Below are 21130 nucleotides of genomic sequence, written 5' to 3' on the forward strand. Positions count from 1 at the left end.
CTACCAAATGCAAATTATCAATAAAATATTCATCTCTTTTACATGAAAATAAATAGACACTTACTTGTATAACATTACTGTACTTCACAATTTCTCCCAATAGCTTCTTATTCTCTGATTCATTTTGTTTTTGTTCCAGTTCTGCAGCATGCTGTAAAGTGATTATCAAATATTTACTGTGAAAGCCAAACAAATAGAGAACAATAGCTGACACAGAAAAAAGGTTTATCTTAGGAACAAAGAATACAATCAAGACTAAAATAGGCAGATTGCTTTAAAGTTGGTGCTTAGGGAAAAGTGGGGCAGTAACTAAATATATGATTATAATGTGTGACAATTCTCTCAGTTTAATGCTGAAATGTAGCCTAAAATATACTGATATGCTCTTATGTTGGAAATTTCAGAAAAAGCACTAAGCAGTTTGGTCTTAAAAAATTATTTTCATTAGGAATATTGCTAGAGAAGCCAAACACAGATAAATTTCAAAAGCTTCAAAATACAGTTTCAATTCTAAAAGTAACAGGAATTTTAATGACACACGAAGTCCTATTAAACTTACACAGAGTCCAAATCAGAAACAATAGACTTTCCATTTTTTTTTCTGATCGTCTTTCAAAAAAAAATGGGGTCCTATGTCAGGTAAAATATAACTGGATTTGATATTCCTGCAGAGATTCTGAACTGGTTTTCAGTGTGATGTGAATATCTGAACTGGTCTGGCACACCCTAATAAATAGCAAGAAATACATTCCCTACACACCAGGAAATCAGTAGTCATACACTGATTAAAAGGACTTAACAGTCCTTTCCACTTTCAGCATGTTGCCACATCTATTCTGGATCTCAGCGTACTGAGGGCAATCACTAAGCTATGGAATAGATCTTTTGTTATTGTTGTACTTGTTCTATCCTAAGCCAGAGAGATGGAAGGCTGGTCCTTACCTGTAATTTCTTCAGCAAGGCTGCCTCTGTGTGGTTCCCTTGTTTAGCTTGCTTGGCTTTCCAGTACTGCTTCTGAGCAGAATATCGGTTCATAGGGCATACCTTAAAGAGGCAGTCTGTGATAAACCAACAAATGAAAACACTGTAACTAAGGAGACCAGCATTTTTCAGATTTCCCTTATAGCTGAGTATTAGAATCTTGAATGTTTGAGTATAAATAACATTTAAACATCATTTAGCCCATTCTCTGGTGAATTCTTAAATTCTACCCATAACATTTCTTCTCAAATAATTATTTAGTCTGTTAAAATACCACCCTTTTCATTAGCTTAGGGTTTTTAAAAGAAACCATTGCTAACGTGATTTGTAAAGAAACCAAACCAATGTAAATGTTATTAAGCACTTCTTAATTATAATGGGGTACCTGGTCTTAGAAAGTCAGTAGAACCAGATTAGTGTCTTTCCTTGCCTTATCTGACCTTGCACAATCAATTACTTATTCATGGTATGTATCTTTGATAGTCAAAAGTGATGGAAGAAGTAGAAACAATCACAGCAATCAAGCAATCACATTTCAGCCATCTATTCCCCAAGGTTACACATACCGAGGGTGAACACGGTGTGGAAATCTGAGATGCAGTATGTTATAATGATTGCACTGCATTGTTATAAGGGGAAAACAAAGAAAAACAAAAAACTAAGATTACAGTCCTAACTCTACTACTAAATATCAAGTTAGAAAATCATAGTGAAATAATATAGTGATATCTCTAAGTGAAAAAACAAATTTTTTTCTGTTTAAAGAGGAAAATAGAAGTTTGACTGAGCACTGCTTTTATCTGCTAATGATTCTATGTGTTTGTGGAATGGATTACAATCTAGAATAGACGTCAACTCCCAATATTCTATAGTAAAGGAGTATTGTCACAGAAGATCCAAACATTATTTTCATTTATCTCACAAAAATTTGTAAAAATTCTATATTATAAATTAACCTTTTTTGACTGATGGGTTAATGTTTACATTCATTTTCATTTTTCAAATACATTTCCAAAGATACAATTCAGTCAATTCAAATGTCAATTTTAGGCACATTATTGACAATATTATATATATATATACATATATATATATATATACTCATTCTATTATTCTCTTTAAAATTAAGTACATAATTACATGAGGTGATCTTTTTTCTTTTTCATATACTTTTGTTTATCTGTTCATTTTTGGCTGCACTGGGTTTTTGTTGCTGCGCTCAGATTTCCTCTAGTTGTGGTGAGCAGGGACCGCTCTTCATTGTTGCACACAGGCTTCTCATTGCAGTGGCTTCTCTTGTGGAGCACGGGCTCTAGGCTCACAGGCCTTAGTGGTTGCAACACATGGGTTCGCTAGTTGCAGATCAGGGCTCCAGGGCACAGGCTCAGTAGTTGTGGTACATGGCTTTAGCTGTCCCGTGGCATGTGGAATCTTCCGGGACCAGGTGTCAAACCCCTGTCCCCTGCATTGGCAGGTGGATACCTATCCACTGCACCACCAGGGAAGTCTGAGACAATCTCTTTTCAAATCTCACTTGCTTTTGGTTCTAATGGCACACATGATCAAGAAATATTACTGTAAATTACTTAAGGAAGTTTTAAAACTCAGAAGAAATAATGACTTTTTTCTATAGCTTGTAGTTATAAATAATACAAACTCTACTGACTGCTTCCCCTCTACACATATACACCTACATGAAAACATTATTAACTTCTGGTCTAGAAGTTACTGATGTGGATGAGTAAATATTTTATAAGTAGCAGAAAACAGATACCGTCTAACTGCTCAAAGTAGGTCGAAAGACTCGTCATAATTACAGCAGGAGACAGGAATCCTCACCAGGCACAAGTGTGTGAAACCCAAATAACTAGATTTAAAACCTGTTTTCCTTGGCAACATAGTTGATAACACCTAGAAACTATTCCTATATATTAGTATCTACAAAGAGAATATACAAGTTTTACAAGCACACATACCAAGGTTGTTTAGTGATATCTCCAAAAGAGTACTCCCTAAGTAATACAGCAGACTGCTTTAACTGTCCTGTATTAGGCAAATGGCCAAACCCTACATTGTTTAATGCAGCAAAAATACAAGTCTATATTTAAGTAGAACTCAACTCCATAATCTGCAATATCTACTTCTGATTACCTTCATCTATGAAGAAAGAAAAAAAAAAAATGGGTTCTCCATTACTCCAAATCCCTAGTTAAGTCCATTAGGAAACAGTCTTTTGACAAAGAAAATATTTTTTTCCTAAATTCTAGAACACCCCAGGAGCACTCCTAATGAATGGTATCCTTGGGTAGCTAGTAAAGAAACTGTCACAGTCCTCATCATCATAGCCAAAGCAATTGTGAAGCATCCAGTCAAACATCCAGCCAACTAGGGTTGACTAGTAGGTTGTGCCTCTGGGTGTGAAGACTCAGACCCCGTCCTCAGAAAGCTCTCAGTCTAGCAGGTGAAACAGGCATCGACTGTGTGATGAACTTTCACAGTGAGGCTCTGGAGAAGGTGCTGTGGGCCTCAAAGATGCAAGAGCCCATTCACATTGTTTAGGGGGATCCAGAAAAATCTTCCAGAGAAGAAGACACAAGTCAAGTGTTAAAGAATCTATACTAATTCAGCATGTTGGCAAGAAGGTTCGAATGCGCAGGGGTTGGTGGGGTGGGGTGGGGTGCATCTCAAACTGAGCCCACAGCCGGCACAAGGGCAGAGAAGCAGAATACCCAGGGAGCTACCAACCACGCAGGAAAATGACATCCCAGGCTGTGAAATGAAATCGGCAACACTGGCTGAAATCTGGGTCTGCAGAGTGCCATGTTCTAGGTTAGGAGTATGCTCTTTACCCCAAGAAAACACCCTGTTCTTAGGGTTTTCAGCTCTTACAGCACATGGAAGATAACATAAAGAGCAAGATGAGAAGCCCAGCATCAAAGTCCACTGCCAGTGTGATCAGAGACAGGGAGGATCTGGGCATGTGGGAGTTTTAGGGTAGCTGCAGATTTAAAAAGAAGGCAGCAGAACCAACAGGCTTAGTCTTACCTATTAGGGTGGGGTGGGGAAGGGTGAGGGAGAGGGAAAGTGAGGATAGTCTAGCGGACACTAAGGCTTAGATTTTCAAAGCCCTTTCCATTTTCAGAGCCTCAGCTGTATAGTTCTCCTCAGCCACCTTCCCCAGGAGGCATCTCATTCTGTAAATAATTGAAGTGTGGGTACCAACATCACAGGACTATTTTGGTTGACAGGAAACCTAGGGCATGCAGACCTCTGTAAAAATGCTGTTGGTGGTAACCGTGATGGGTCTGTGTGTGTGTGAGTGAGTGTGTAATTCTCCCTCTACCTCCTTTAGAAAACATTTTTAAAAATCTACTGTTCTTGGGCTAGTCACGTACTCTGTCTGATTTTAAATTTACTGCACAATAAAGGTCGCAATAATACTTGCCACACCTAATTCACAGGGCTGCTGAGATGAGAAAAAAAATAGTAATAATAATAGAAAATCTGTGACATTACTCTGTGAACTTTAAAGCCCTATAATAAGCATTAAATGTAAGGTATTATTATTAATATTGCTCCATTCATTCAGTAGTAGCTTCACTAAGATTAAGAAGTGACTAAACACTTACAGAGCTCTCAGCAAAGAGCTTCAAAAAGTAGAGTTCTCAGATTAAACCCAAACATAACCCCAAAATGTCAAATTCATGACAAGGTGTTCACCCCTTCATTGATGCCACAGTCTCAGGCGCCACAGTGTGCTCTTGTATAGTTCTTGAATTCCCGGAAAAAGCACGGCAAGAAGTAGAGGGTGAAGTCTCCACTACCACGTAGTATCTTTTAAAACCTGCAGAAGCAATAACTAGCACCAGCATGGGTACAGCCTCAACAAAAAGCCTTCCTTTCTCTTTGCTGGTGGCTCAGCCGGTAAAGAACGCGCCTGCAATGCAGGAAACCCAGGTTCCAACTCCTGGGTTGGGAAGATCCCCTGGAGAAGTGAATGGCCACCCACTCCAATAGTCTTGCCTGGAGAATTCCATGGACAAAGGAGCCTGGTGGGCTACCTGGGCTCACAAAGAGTCAGACACGACTGAGCAACTAACACTTTCTTTGGCACGCAGGAAACCAGACCTATCCTTCCTCTCTCAGCGCCCTCCTCACCCTGCTTCCAGAACGCTGGGGCCCCTTGGTCTGCTCATCCTCTAAATTTAAAGATGTATATCCTGCTAGGAAAAAAGACCTCAGGGAGTTTTCTAATTGCAAAGCTACTTAGTGTCCTTTATTAACTAGGTAGCAACACTTTAGCATTTCAAGACTCAAAGAATAATTAAAAAAAAAAAAAAAAGACAAGGTTTGTTTCATAGAGCAAACATCAAAAGCCCAAATAAGTAATTACAAACAAATAATTAGAGTTAAATTTTTTAAAAAACTTAACCTTAAGATCTAAGGCCAGCAATTCTGCAGAATTATAGAAGGTTAGAAAATGCTAGAAATCTGACAAAACAGGCTATGTTCAGTCAAGCAATATTGTAAAAAAAAAAAAAAAAGTCATAAAATTGAAACATTTATTTTAAAACCATGGAAGGAAATCAAACCTCCCAAAAGTGTTCACGTTAAACTGAAAGATCTGCTGGCATCTTAAACCTTCTAATAAATGCTCATGGAGGGAAGAAATATGAAAGCCATTCAAATGGTGTGGAGCATGTATTCCACAGTATATAACACTGTAAATCAAAGAACTAGCCTTCCCAAGCAACTCCATGTGCGTCTGGAAGGAAACCAGTCTAAATTTTTACTTGCAATACCTCACTAAATAGTTCTCAAATGTTTTGCTTTGTACTGATACAAGTGCTTCCTAAAATACAAGGCAGCTTTTGCACCCCAGAAACTGTCTATAGGACTCAATTCTAGGTTATTATACATGAAGTTCAAGTTATGTAGTAGCCAACAATTTCCCCTTGGTAATGGTGGAAAGAAAACTTTGTTTCATTTCTTCTCCCTCCAAGAGATGTCGTAAGATTTAAATGAGGCGAGACATTAAACCATCAGCAAATGGGTGTCACAAAGCAGGCAGCGAACAAATGGCTCTTTCATGGAAGCCTGTAAAATTACCTCATGCTGATTACAGGGAACGTGGCTGCCAAGAGCTTTATTATCTCCACATGGAGAAAGGTGGGGAGGGAGAGCCTCTGAGCGTCTCCTGTTTTTAATATAAACCGGATGGAGCCGAGTTCCATGAAGACAACAGGCCCTTCCCAATGATAAAATGGAAAGTGGTAACAAAACTCTCCCCAGGGCCAGGGACAGGCAGATGAGGGGTGGCTGGATGCCAGCAATTAGAATTAACAGTTGGTCAGAGAGAGGTATACATTCACTGGCCAAAAATATAATTGTAGCCCTCTTTTGTTTTTCAGTTTCTCTAAGAAATGTATCCTGAAATACAGTGTGTGTAAAGAAATCTTTAAGTTTAGAGTATTTTTTTTAAGGAGTCTGTATTGTTTTGTTTATGTATGGAAATTTCAAACCAAACATCGACTCCCTGATCATGACCAAAGGCAAGGATAGAGGGTGTCTAAGAGGGGAAGCATCCTCTAGAATGTTACAAAGGCCAAAGAAAATTTACTGCAGGTGTTAGCATGCGTTAAAATTTATCACAATACGTGGCTTCCAGCATGAAGATTGCAAGATAGCTTCTTCTAAGCAAAAGTCAGCTATTTTACTACTGAAGAAGGAGAGAAATGGCCTGTAGCATTATGAAAATGTTACAACTCGAAGGGGGCTCCAGATAAAAGCTAACCTTTCCCTTCTCTGACATTGACATAGGCATAGGCAGCAAAAGCTCAGAGTAAGTTGCCTGAGTCGTTCAAGATAGAATCTATAGATTGAAATATAAACAAGTTCAATCACACATAGGATGCTTGAAAGCTCCGTGAAGTGACTGTCTGGCCCCGTGGGGACAGATGCTGGTACCATACTTGGTTTGCTCGATACAGTTAACTGCCTTGGAGCACCTCGTAAACTACAGAGAGTACTGCATATTGATAATAAAGAACATCTGATCTTCACAGCAACACTGAGAGTCAGTGAGGATAGTTTTCTCTATATTCCAGAGAAAGAAATTGATACTTCTCTTAAATCCAAAAAGTTGGTAAGGAATTAAGCCAGAATATGAACTGAAATCCTCTGAAATATATAATCTATCTGAGTGAGTGAAAGTCACTCAGTCGAGTCTGACTCTTTGTGACCCCATGGATATCTACCTACATCTATAAATATATAGAATTCTGATATCTATATAGATAGATATAAAACAATTATAATACCTCAAAGGAACATTTATGTTTTATCATGGGAAGTAGGCCACATGAAAGTCGCTCAGTCGTGTCCAACTCTTGGTGACCTCAGGGACTATACAGTCCATGGAATTCTCCAGACCAGAACACTGGAGTGGGTAGCCTTTCCCTTCTCCAGGGGATCTTACCAACCCAGGGAGAACCCAGGTCTCCTGCATTGCAGGTGGATTCTTTACCAGCTGAGCCACAAGGGAAGCCCAGTATGCCATATATGCATATATAACCAATTAAAAGTTAAGACATCAATAGGAATGTTACAAAATCTTAGTCTCAAAAACATTTATTACCTGACTCCTACATTAATGGCTAAATTCTCAAAAACAAATGAAATTTTATATTCTGCTTCCTCTGGAGTGAGACAGAAAAATAAAATTCAAATGTGCCAATGCTTATTTTCATTCCTGTCAAGGTTTTAACTTTAGCATTAAGCAAACACTAGGCCTAAGCAGAATTCACTATCAAAACATCATAATTTATAATTTTCAATTAATTTCCCATTCTTAAAGTTTCATATTAACACTGACAATCAAAAAATGTGTATTAAGCAGGCTGATTCCAAAATCAAAATGCAAATCTTCAAGTCATAATACACAAATATCAAGTCTGAAAGAAACTGAAGCAAATTTATACATACATAAATGTGTGTGTGTATACATATAGACATAGGGCTTCCCACGGTGGCTCAGTGATAAAGAATCTGCCTGCCAAGCAGGAGCTGTGGGTTTGATTTCTGGGTCAGGAAGATCCCCTGGAAAAGGAAATGGCAACCCACTCCACTATTCTTGCCTGGAGAATTCCACGGACAGAGGAACCTGGTGGGCTACAGTCCGTGGGATCACAAAAGAGATGGACATCACAGAGCAACTAAACCACTACCACCACCATACGTATAGACATAGACATACATATACATATGCACGATACTTATTTATATATATTTTATGTGTTTACTTGTATTTTCATTTATAATTATATAATACACTTTTATAGTGTCTCCTATGTATCAGAGCTTGTCACACTCCCTAACTTAATTCTTCTAAAAACCCTTTGAGGTTAGCATTAGTTTGATAAATGAAGAAACTGAAACTGAAGATCTATCCTAAATTTTCAAAAATAGATTTTAGATTTACTCCAGATCAATCTGTTTTTACAAGAAGTAAAAGAAATCCAAACATCCATCAAGAGATGAATAGATAAACAAAATATGGTATACACTTACAATGGACTATAGCTCTGCCATAAAAAGAATAAAATTCTAATACGTGCTAAAAGATAAATTTAGGTACATTTGTTGAAATTAAAACACAACATGATAGTCTAACTTTTCCTGGTTTCATACTCCTAGAGATGCTTAACTTCTCCTGTGCACACGTGCCAAGTTGCTTCAGTCATGTCCAGCTCTTTGCAATCCCATGGACAAAGGAGCCTGGTGGGCAAGAATTCTCCAGGCAAGAATGCTACAGCGGGTTGCCATGCCCTTCTCCAGGGGATCTTCCTGAGCCAGAGGCTGAACCCACATCTCTTATGTCTCCTGCTTTGACAGGTGGGTTCTTTACCACTAACGCCACCTGGAAAGCTCAAACCTCTCCTGCTTCCTGCTGCTGCTGCCAAGTCGCTTCAGCCGTGTCGACTCTGTGCGACCCCATAGACAGCAGCCCACCAGGCTCCCCCATCCCTGGGATTCTCCAGGCAAGAACACTGGAGTGGGTTGCCATTTCCTTCTCCAGTGCGTGAAAGTGAAGTTGCTCAGTCGTGTCCAACTCTTCACGACCCTATGGACTGCAGCCTACCAGGCTCCTCCATCCGTGGGATTTTCCAGGCAAGAGTACTGAAGTGGAGTGCCATTGCCTTCCCCAAACCTCTCCTACAAGGACCCAAAAATATATTTTAAAAAGGGCTGAGTACCTGCAACTCTGACTTAATAGAAGTAACAAAGTAGCAAGCTAGAAACAATTAGGCAGGATATTTCATGGCCTCAAGGCCTCCACTTTAAAAGTAGTAATTTTCAAATAGCTGAATAACTAAACTTTTAAGACAAGTAAAATAATCATATAGTAATGGGCTTTTTAAACCAATTGCAGCATGGCAATAATAACTGCTGGCTTAAACTTTTTTAAAGTTGAACATAAAGCATTTTATGCCAAGTTATAATTATGTAATGGAGAGTTATGTAATATTTAGACTGAAGAATTTCTTGCTGTTCACTATCTAGCTGTTGAATTCATTGTTATACCCATACAGGAGAACCAAAACAAAATCAGTGTCTCATGCTAGGTCCTCTGTGAGCAGATATTTACCCATAAGGAAAAAAAAAAATCACAAAGTCCTAATCATCACTATTACTGCAGAGTTGTGCCCAAGTAAAACTACTTTTTGTTGATTATTATGACCATAAAGCATCTATCTCTATAGAAAATGTATAAGTAAATGGACAATAATTCAATGGACACGAGTTTGAGCAATCTCTGGGAAACAGTCAAGGACAGGAATGCCTGGCATGCTGCAATCCCTGAGGTCACAAACAGTCAGACATGACTTAGCAACTGAACAACAACAATTGTTTTAAAAACTGTAATTGTGCAAACCAAGTTTGAAGTCAGTTTATTTGGCTTCAATCAGCCCTTTTTGAATGGACTGAAATGAAATGGGATGGGATGAAATGGCATTTGACTTTTTAATTTTATTTTATTTTTAATTGGAGGATAATTATTTTATAATATTGTGATGGTTTCTACCATACATCAGCATGGAGCTTCAAGAGGGATGGAATGAAATGGAATGGGAAGAAAAGAGAAGGTAAACAGAAGTCACTGCACTACTGAGTATTCTATTCAAGAAACTTGTTTCGTGTGTGTGTGTGGGTGTGTGTGTGTGTCTGTGTTACATGCTGGATTACGATGTGAAATGTACAGTATTCAGTATTCCACACTGAGAGTTGCAATACAAAGTGTTTGAAAGTGACTATTCTATAGGATTGCACATGAATACAGGTTCGGGTTTTAAAGGAAATGAAATTTCAAAAGAACAAATATATATAAAGAGAGGAGAAAAGGAGGGGAAGGAAAGGAAACAAAGGAAGGAAGGAATTCTGTTGTCAAGAGGAGCGAAAACTGACATGATCAAAGGAACTCTTTCTTGATTTATAGACTTTTGAAATCCACTTTTTACTTTGAAATAAAAATTATCCTTCTATTAATTGCCTCATTAAGTTTCTATATAGGCAATTACAATAGAACAGGAAGACACCCTTCAGAATATATCTTCCTCTTTTTCACCCTCACTCTGGTTGACCTCTACCTTTACTACCTTACCTATTCATCAGAGGGCACCTTTTGCTAATTAACATTTTGCATGTAACTCTACATTCACCACCTACTATCTGGCATATGGAAGACGCTCAGAATCTGTAGAGGAAACACCTCCTCTACCTTTACAACCTTATCTATCCATCTGATGGCATTTTTTTTATAACTAACATGTTTGCATGTAACTCTACATTCAGCTTCCCTGGTAGCTCAGCTGGTAAAGAATCCACCTGCAATGCAGGAGACCCTGGTTCAATTCCTGGGTCAGGAAGTTCCCCTGGAGAAGGAATTAGGCTACACACTCCAGGATTCTTGGGCTTCCCTGGTGGCTCAGATGGTAAAGAATCCCCCTGGGTTTGATCCCTGGGTTGGGAAGATCCCCTGGAGGAGGGCATGGCAACCCACTCCAGAATTCTTGCCTGGAGAATGCCCATGGACAGAGGAGCCTGGTGCGCTGCAGTCCACGGGGTCACAAAGAGTGGGACACGGCTGAAAGACCAAGCATGGTGCACAGCACTGCCTTCAGCACCTGATGTCTAGCATATGGAAGATGCCCAAAATTTGCAGAGGAAACACCTGCCAAGTTGCCTGAGAAACAATCTTTCTGCCCCAAAAGGTTTTACTCATTTTTGTCTCCCGTTAAAATGCAAATATTTGAGACAGGAACACTCTAAGATCCTGGGCCTCAGTTTAAAACTGGAGATGAGCCAGTGCTGTGGATCTGGGGAGGTAACTTGTATATTAACCAATGATTGGGAAATACGTGCAAGAAAGGTGTGTATCAAATTTTCAGATGGCGCAGAATGGGGATGAATAATTAATTTGACAGACAAAAATCTAGATTTGAAACAATCTCTACAGGACAAATGTCAACACAATGAAACTTTAACAAAAGTACAGTTCTGAATTTAAATTCAGAAAAATGCAGCTACTTGAGTATCTGACAGATTTGAGTTCAACTTCATATAATTTTATGTGTCCAGGCCAATTCTGGTTTTATGCCTGGTGCCTGAGCTTAATTACTCTGTCCTTTTTTACTCTCAAAAGTATCCTAATTTAGATGATAAAGTATATGTTCACCCCAAATATAAAAAATGAATACCATGATATTGAGACTGGAAAGGTGATAGAGACATTTCAGGCTGATTCATGGAAGAATGGAGCTTCAACCAGAGAACTGGGGACACATTCAGAATATTAGGCTAATGATGCACACTCAGAATGCTGGGCTCAATTATAGCTGCCACATTTTAAGTGGCACCCTGACAAAATAGTCTATCTCCAAAGTTGGGCACACAGGGAAGCCAGTATAATAGAGATCAGAACAATAGCAAATTAATCACAGGCAAGTTAGCTTTCACAATAGTGTTCAGGCAGAGGCAGATGAGAAATGCTGGCAAAGGGATCTTGTGTTAGGAAGAAGGCCCTTTCTATATACTACCTACTGCCTTCCGTGTTATGACGGGACCCATGGAAGATATGACTGGCATGAAAGGTTATAGAGTTCATGTTTAGAATTTCCTGATAAAAAGCTCAGACAGCTCACCTGCCCCATCTGTGTTTATCACATCATGGACTGGTCTGCCATCTCACTATTACAAAGACCAAGAAATTGCAGCCCTAGACCTTCTAAGTCTTTCACTATGAAATACCTGTCAATAAAGGGTAAAATATTCAAAGTTAAAACATTACATAAATATCCATTATTATTACTTCCAACTTTACATTCCAGGTGAGTAAATACAGTTGTGTCGATTATACCTCAGAGTTTCAGAAGCATGCTTGCTGTGATATTTTGTCACTTAAGTTGCTTAATTTCATAAGACCCTTTCAGATGAAAAGAAGGTGAACAGAGAACTAAAGTTTAAAGAATGAAAACTAAGCAATACCCTCTCTGCACAAACACACACACATTCACACACACTCTGATAACAGCTAACAGTGAATGGCCAGACACTACGCACCAAGCACTATGATAAGAGCTTCACACCAATTCTAGCATACTCCAATAAAAATTTAAAAAAATAAATTACAAGGGCATACTGTATAGCACATGGAATACAGCCAATATTTTATAATAACTTTGTATGACATATAATCTACAAAAATATCAAGTTACTATATTGCACATCAGAAACTAATATTGTACATCAATTAAATTTCATTTTAATTTTTAAAAAATTAAAATAAATGTAAAATAAATCAGAAAAAGAAAAATGAGAGAAAGCTCCTGCTCACATTCCCATTTCATGGATGGTGAAAGAGGAGGCAGGAGGTTAGGTTTTGCCCAGGGTCACAGAATTAAACAAATAGTGGAGTTAGGAGTCAAACCCTCATAACTGCCATCAGAGTCTGTGCTTTTATATACTTTATATACTTTGGCCTTTTCTAGAATTTCGTATAAATGGCATCATTATGGTGCATATTTTTTTTATATACTTTTATATACTTTATATACTTTTATACACACATATACCAGCTATTTTGCATGTTGGGAAGTCAGGGCAATAAGATACTAAAGAACTAGGAATTGGCAGGAAAGGGAAGACTTCCAGAAAGCAGGCTGGACATGAGAAGTAGGAAAATTAGAAGATGGAATGACAGAATAGCTTCTGCAGGAGACAGGGCATTTTGGCAATTTCTTGATAAATTAAATATACACTGACTATATAATTCAGGAATCCTCATTTCAAGGTATCTACTCAAGAAAATTAAAACACATGTCCACACAAAGCCTCACACACAGATGTCTGTTGTTCAGTTGCTAAGACTTGTCCTACTCTTTGCAGCCTCCCTGAAATGCAGCACGTCAGACTTCCCTGTCCACAAGTGTTTATATCAGCATTATTCATAATTGCCAAAAACAAGAAAGGGAAACAACCCAACTTCAAATGTATTAGTATATCCACAGAATGGAATATTACTGAGTCAAAAACCAAAAAGGACTGAACTACTCATACACAAAACAGCAAGGACAAATTTCAAAAATATACACAAAGTGGAAGAAAGTGTGAAAGTGTTAGTTGCTCAGTCGTGTCCGATTCTTTGCCACCGTCTGGACTGTTGCCTGCCAGGCTCCTCTGTCCATGGGATTTCTGAGACAAGAACACCAGAGTGGATTGCCATTCCCTTCCCCAGGAGATCTTCCTGACCCAGGGATAGAATGCAGATCTTTCACCTTGCAGGCAGATTCTTTGCCATCTGAGCTACCAGGGAAGCCCGTGGAAGCCAGACACAAAAAAAAATATGCACCATAATGATGCCATTTATACGAAATTCTAGAAAAGGCCAAACTAGAGCATCCAAAACAGTCAGTGGTTCACCTAGCACTCGGCTGGGGACAAGGCTTAACTTCAAGGGGGCAAAAGAATTTTTGAGTTGGGGGTAATGGAAATATGATCACGCATTGGCTGCAAAACTGCGTTTTCCAAAACTTGTTGAACTAGGCTAAATGGGTGAGTGTTATTATATGTAAGTTACTGTAAAATAAAACTGAAAAAAAAAACTAAATCCCTAGATTTGTATATAGCCCTAAACTGCTTTCTTTTCGATGGATCAGTGGTGTCCCATAAACAGTCTTAAGAGAAAAGATAAAACTCTGGGGACATAATAAGGATTTTTTTTTTGCTATTCAGGCTGTGGTTTGCTTGGTTTGGGAGGAAGAGGAAGATGAGGTGACTTGCTGGCTACACACCAGGCTCTAGCTGCCTCCCCAGCACCTGGAGGCTCTCACACATACCTGGAGATAGACTGATAAGGCACACCCAGGGTGCAGCAGGGAGATCTGATTAAACCCAGTGAGACAGATTTTCCTAAACACAGCACACAATAAAACTGAGGCTTAACCCAAATTTTAATTCTAATTTGGAGGAAAGAACAGCCTGGAATACCTGGTCCTACCTGAAAGTGAGTGACACCGACTGAGTCACGTCAAAAGAGGCTCCTACTCAACAAGGACGAGGCTCTCCATGCCTAACGGGTAATGACTAAAGTGGACTAGAGTTCAGCAAATATGGTAAAACCCCTGAGTTCACAGTTGTGAGAAAAAATACTTATTATCAGTCTTCTTTGGAGGTCAAGGTATCAACTCATTACTCTAAACACGAGTAAATAAAGAAAACTAAGCCTTAAGAAAGACGAGAAAAAGGAAGGTACAACAGCACTTATGAAGCACATCCACAGAAGCATGTCTGTGCTGCCCTGCTAAGTGGAAGAAGTAAGCTACACCACGTGCATAATGCGATCTCGGTGTTATAAAAACAAACAAAGCTACACCACGCTATTATATGCTTGATAAAAACACAAGGAAGATAAACTATTCTCCTTGAGAAATGGAAGTGAGCATTGCAGAGGAAGGAAAAGTGATTTTCACTCTGTGCTTTATAAAACTCTTCATAAAAAATTTTTTAACAAATTTTTTAACAAAAACTTTTTAAACAAGAATTTTTCATTTTCCCAAGAAAAAGATCTAACTTACTAAGAACTACTTAACTGTCTACTTTGTTTAGTCCACTCATATTCTTTTCCATGGAACTCTGTGATTAAATAGCACCCAATTATTCCCCATAAAGAAAATCTGAGGCAGGAAACCTGCCCAGGCTGAGCAGGGGAAGGCTCCCGGTGAGGGACGAAGCTCAAGGCAGCATACACCACTGGGAGGCTGGCTGTGTCTGAGGCCAGAGCGATGCCTTCTCAGGCGGGGAGAGTCCAGTTCAACTGCAGTGTATCCCTTTTAATCTCCAGTTAAGGAGTTTATTTAACAGGAGTGGTGAAGGATACAATTAGAAAATTTCTCAAAGGTTAGCAGAATTGAAACAATGAGAGTTTCCCAACAAGACAGTGACTTTTCTAAGTGCTAATAATTCTAACCTCTTTTCCAAGCAAGATCAGGGTCTCTGTTTTAGCCAGTTTTATATATGTGAATACATGGTCCATCAGGGCTTCCCTGGTAGCTCAGACAAAAGAATCTGTCTGCAATGCAGGAGACGTGGGTTCAATCACTGGGTTGGGAAGATCCCTGGAGGAGGGCATGGTAACCCACTCCAGTATTTGTGCCTGGAGAATCCCCATGGACAGAGGAGCCTGGCAGGCATCCATGGGGTCGCAAAGAGTCACACACATGGTCCTTCCTACTTGTACATCAGTTGACAGTGACAGCTTGAAACAGAAGATCTTAAAGAAGAGGGGGAAGGTTGAAGAGGACTGATATGTTTAAAGCATCACAAAATTAAGAAGATTCTTGACCTGGGAACCATGAACAAACAGCTGGATGGGACTCATGGAGGTCCACAAATCCACAAATGTGCTAAACTTGGCTTTGTTAATCAACAGGGAGGAAAAAGGCATATAAGGAAGGACAGGATTGTTACAAGATGCTTCAGAGAGACCAGATAAAAATCGGTCCTAAATGTGTGCCCGGGCAAGGATGGACTCTTGCAGCAGGTCGGCAAGAAGCCAAGGGCGTGCCCAGCACCAGCTTGAATAAGCACGCCAGAACAATGTGGAAAGACAGATGAAGAAGGATGACATAGCAACATCACTTTTGTGTGTTTATCCAGGAGAAATGAGTGCTTTTTCCACCAAAAGTCATATAAAGAATGTTCACAGCAGTAATATTCACCATAGCTCCAAACTGGAAATAGTCCAAATGTCCATCAGTCATATTTGGACAAATAAATTGTGGTACACTCATAGAACAGAATCCTAAAGAGTAGTGAAAAAGAATGAACTGCTGAAACACACAACACCACAAATGAATTAACCACACAGACACAATGCTGATCAGAAGAAACCAGCCACCCAGGGGATGTGCTTTGCAAGCCTAGGTCTATACCCAAGATAACTGAAAATGTATATCCACACAAAAACTTGTACATGAGTGTTTATAGCAACAGTAAGCATAATAGCCTAAAATGGGAAACAGCCCAAATTTCCATCAACTGAGGATTTATAAAATATGGCATATTCCCACAATGGGATATTATTCAGCAATAAAAAGGAATGATTTGTTGATTTATAATACAACATGAATAAACCTTGAAAATATTATACTAAGTGAAAGAAGCCAGCCACAAAAAGTCATATATTATATGTTTCCGTTTATATGAAATGTCCAGAATATACAAGTCCAAAGAGACAGGAAGTAGATTCGTGGTTGCCAGGGTAGAAGTTGGGGAGATTGGAGAGTGACTGTTAATGGCCAATGTTTGGGGAATGTTGAAAAGTTCTGGAGTTACAGAGTGGGAGAGTTGCAAAGATTTGAAAGTGCACTCAACAACACTGAATTGTGTGCTTTAAAATGTGAATTTTATGGTATGTACATTATATCTCCATTTTAAAGCTGAATTAAAAAATAATATGTATGATATGGTTCTATTACATAAAGTCCAAAAACAGAGGAAACTAGTTTATGGTAATGAGGGTAAAAATAGCGGTTACTTTAAACAAAAGAACTGACAAGGAGTGGGAAAGGGCATAAGGAAATTGATCGATAATTACATGAATATATATGTAAATTAAACTTACACTTGATACACTTAAGCTTAGTGAATACTTATGTGTTTTATTGAATGTAAGTTAAATTTCAGAGAGAACTTTGTGAAGAAAAAATCCTTTTACAATCCTTAACATTGTAGCTTGTAAGCTCCATAGCACATAGTATGTGCTCAGGGAAGCAATTTCATCTTTTCAGTTGCCTAGACTAAAAACCCTAGAGCCATTCTTGATTCCCATCTGTTGTACCTCATGTCCAAAATAATAAAACACCTATAGGTTCTTTTTTTACCCACTGGAACAGATAAATTTTATTTTTTAATTTACCTTTGTTGTCGTTAAAGTATAGTTGATTTAAAGGGTGAAACAGATCACCAACCCAGGTTGGATGCATGAGACAAGTGCTCAGGGCTGGTGCACTGGGAAGACCCAGAGGCATCGGATGGAGAGGGAGGCGGGAGGGGGGATCAAGATGGGGAACACATGTAAATCCATGGCTGATTCATGTCAATGTATGGCAAAAACCACTACAATACTGTAAAGTAAGTAGACTCCAACTAATAAAAATAAATGGGAAAAAAATAAAGTATAGTTGATTTACAACGTGGTGTCATTTTCAGGTAAACAGCAAGTGATTCAGTTATACATACATATAATCTATTCTTTTCCAGATTCTTTCCCCTTATAGGTTATTACAAAATGTTGAGGAGAGTTCCCTGTGTTATACAGTAGGTCCTTGTTGGTTATCTAATAATATTTTATATATAGTAGTGTGCATATGCTAATCCCAGACTCTAATTTATCCCTCCCCCTCTTTCTCTTTGGTAACCATAAATTTGTTTTCTATGTCTGTGGGTCTATTTGCTTTGTATATAAGTTCACTTGTATCATATTTTAGATTCCACATATATGCAATATTATATGATACTTGTCTTTATCCTGCTTACTTCACTTAGTATGATAATGTCTAGGTCCATGCATGCTGCTGCAAATGGTATTATTTCATTCTTTAACATCATGGAAGTGAAAGCGGCAGTTGCTCAGTCATGTCTGAACTGAGTTGGGTCTCAGTCAACTTTTTGCAACCCCATGGACTGTAGCCCGCCAGGCTCCTCTGCCCATGGAATCCTCCAGGCAAGAATACTGGAGTGGGTAGCCATTCCCTTCTCTAGGAAATCTTCCCAAGTCAGGGATCGAACTCAGGTCTCCTGCATTGGCAGGTGGGTTCTCAACCACTGAGCCACCAGAGAAGCCAAAAGGAAACCATAAACAAAAACAAAAGACAACCTACACTATAGGTTCTACCTTTAAAATATACCTAGAATCTACTTTCTTACCAACTCACCGCTATGACCCAAATCACCACTTCTCTCCAGGCTACAGCAACAGTCTCCTGACAAAGCTCCCTCTTTCTGCCCCTCTGACTGCTGAGTCTCCACGAGGCGGGGGAAGTGGACCCACTGAAAGACGGTCAGGTCCCATCAGCCTCCGCTCAAATCCCCGCAGTGGCTTCAGTCTTCCAGCTCCTGCACCCCCAAGGGCTGCCTTGACTTGCCCACTCCACCCGCAGGCCATTCCCCCAGTCCCCCCCAGTCACTATTGCTGACACCCAGGACCCCCCACTTCAGGGCCTTTGGCCTTGCTGCTCTCTCTGCCTCTGCCTTTTCCCCAGCATTTCTGCATGGTCAACTCTTGACTCCTTCTTCAGGCCTCTGCTCAAGCATCAGTGACATCCCAGCCCCAGCACAGTGAAAACACCAAGCACCCCCTTTCCAGCCTGTATGCTCAGCCACCCTGCTTTATTTTTCTACCTCGTGTAGAAAAATATCACCACCTGATAAATGTCTCGCACTTACTACATGCTCAGTGAATGTTTCCTGAATGAATGAACACATACACATAGATAAAGGAGTGAAAGAAATGAATAAATATTAGTGCTATTACTTCCCAGATGTTGAATGAAATCCCACAACCTTTGGTACCATCTGAATTTTTCATCGTTAAGTATGGATCACTTTGACCATAAATAAGAGACATCAGGAAGAACTACAGGAGCCTGCAACTTAACTGGATTCCACCCATGATTTGCCAAAAAAAATAAAAAATAAAGCACCAGGACATGTGCTGTCTTTTCTTGAAAGTGGTTCCTGGGATCTTTCAAAAGGAAAAGGTGAGCACAGGGGAAGATAAATTTGCAGTCAAGATGTGATTATTCATTTTAGACTGTCAGGAGAAGTTCTTTGTGAAACAAAGTTAGGCAAATGATGATAGGTGCCACTTTTCTGAGCTAAAATGTTTCTGTGAAAGCAATAGAATCCTTCCGAAGTAGCAGCACTCTTAATGTTCTCACAGGTCGCAGGGGCCTGTCCTGCCCACAGATTAGCTGTGGTTCTGCTCAGACAGGCAGGCTTTGATGTGATCCAGGAACGGTGAACAACAGACCTCCCGTGTTCCTTGCCTGCCAGATGAAAACATGGAAACAGAAAGGAGCCCCGGTGTTTTTGCCTTTTATCCTTGAACACACACAGACATAAAGCAGCTGTGACTTGGCCAAATGTGAGCTGGTCCGGCGGAGGCACAGTTCTGATTGCGCTTCTAACGATGACACGTCGTGAGGCTCCCGGCTCTGGGTGCCTGAACCCTGGTAGAGGACGGCGGCCAGCCCCTCTGCCACCGACATAAAAGTTTATTTGAGGCATAAACTCTGGATGCTCTAACAATCTGGTAAATGGTACAGGATTATGTTTCAACGATCCAAACAGCAGAGTTGAACTGTCAGCTTGTTAGAACAATTGCTACAGAGAAAGCGGACTCACATTGTTTGAAGAAGCACACCTGAATGCCTTCCCAGAACCTCTGTTTTAAGAAAGAAGAAATGCCTTAAAATTCTCCCTTGCAGAAGTCTGTGTGTGTCTTGGGGAGGGGGTGGGGGGGCTGCTGCTCAGTTGCTCAGACGTGTCTGACTCTTTGCGACCCCACGGACAAGCCCACCAGGCTCCTCTGTCCATGGGATTTTCCAGAAAAGAATACTGGAGTGGGTTGCCATTTCCTTCTCTAGGGGAACTTCCTGACCCAGTGATGGAACTCGAGTCTCTTACGTCTCCTGCATTGGCAGGCAGATTCTTTATGACTGCACCACCTAGGAAGTCCACAGAAGTCTGTAGGGTAATCAAATTTCATGAAGCAAAAATCAGGAAACATTTGGTTTAAACATTTGGCTTAAATGTTGTGGTCACAAAGTTATTTTGTGGAACCCAATTATCAAAAAGTGGCTCTACTTAATGGATAAAAAATAGAATTATTTGTAACTCAAATGTTAGTCCTTGCTGCCAACAGAGGCTGACCTAGTATATGTTCAGTACATGCCAATTTAAGTTTAAAACATATACCTCAGTCTTCCAAGAAGCCATCCCTGACTGCAGCAGCTCATAAGAAATCCCCTTCTCAGATCCAATATTTACTACCCAACAATGATTATAAACAGTTTTTTGTTGTTCTTTAGTTATTTTATACAGAGCCTTATCTCCCCAACTTATTGCCCAACTCCCTCAAATTCAGAGCCTAAACATTAAATTTCTTTTGAATAACCCAGCAGTACCTAACCTAGGGGACAGAGAGTGGGATTGACTATAAAACATCTCACCCCATTCATCCTAAGGGAGCACAAACAGCTTGAAATATAATATTCCCACAACACACACACACACACACACACACACACACACACACACAAGTCTTTGCAGGGCTGTTCATGAGTTGCTTCTTTGAAGACCCAGTAAAATCTGCATGCAAATGGAGGCCACCTGGAGAATGAGCCCTTTCTATTTTGCCCATGTCCCCCATCAACTGAGCCAGAGAAGACAGGGCGAGTGTTCTCTGTGGTGTTCAGGAAGCAGTAGACGTGAGTTTGAATAGGAAATGAGCGGAAACAACCTCTAACAATCTGCCACTCTAAACCATGAACACGTCTTCCCTCAGCTGCTGTTCAGTCCGACTTGGTGC

The 21130-nt window shown here is 39.8% G+C and overlaps 1 protein-coding gene across 3 annotated transcripts in view; it reads right to left on the reverse strand.

Annotated features, from left to right (window-relative positions):
* Window positions 1-21130, reverse strand: part of ITPR2 (inositol 1,4,5-trisphosphate receptor type 2) — a 567579-nt gene that overhangs the window by 444920 nt on the left and 101529 nt on the right. For all 3 annotated transcript variants that reach the window (XM_070453823.1, XM_070453822.1, XM_070453824.1), the window contains exons 3-4: window positions 943-1058; window positions 65-151 (exon numbers count right to left, since the gene is read on the reverse strand). In XM_070453823.1, coding sequence (XP_070309924.1) covers window positions 65-151; window positions 943-1058 — 203 coding nt within the window. The remainder of the gene's footprint in view (window positions 1-64; window positions 152-942; window positions 1059-21130) is intronic.

The sequence above is a fragment of the Odocoileus virginianus genome, chromosome 23, assembly GCF_023699985.2.
Source record: "Odocoileus virginianus isolate 20LAN1187 ecotype Illinois chromosome 23, Ovbor_1.2, whole genome shotgun sequence".
NCBI lineage: Eukaryota > Metazoa > Chordata > Mammalia > Artiodactyla > Cervidae > Odocoileus > Odocoileus virginianus.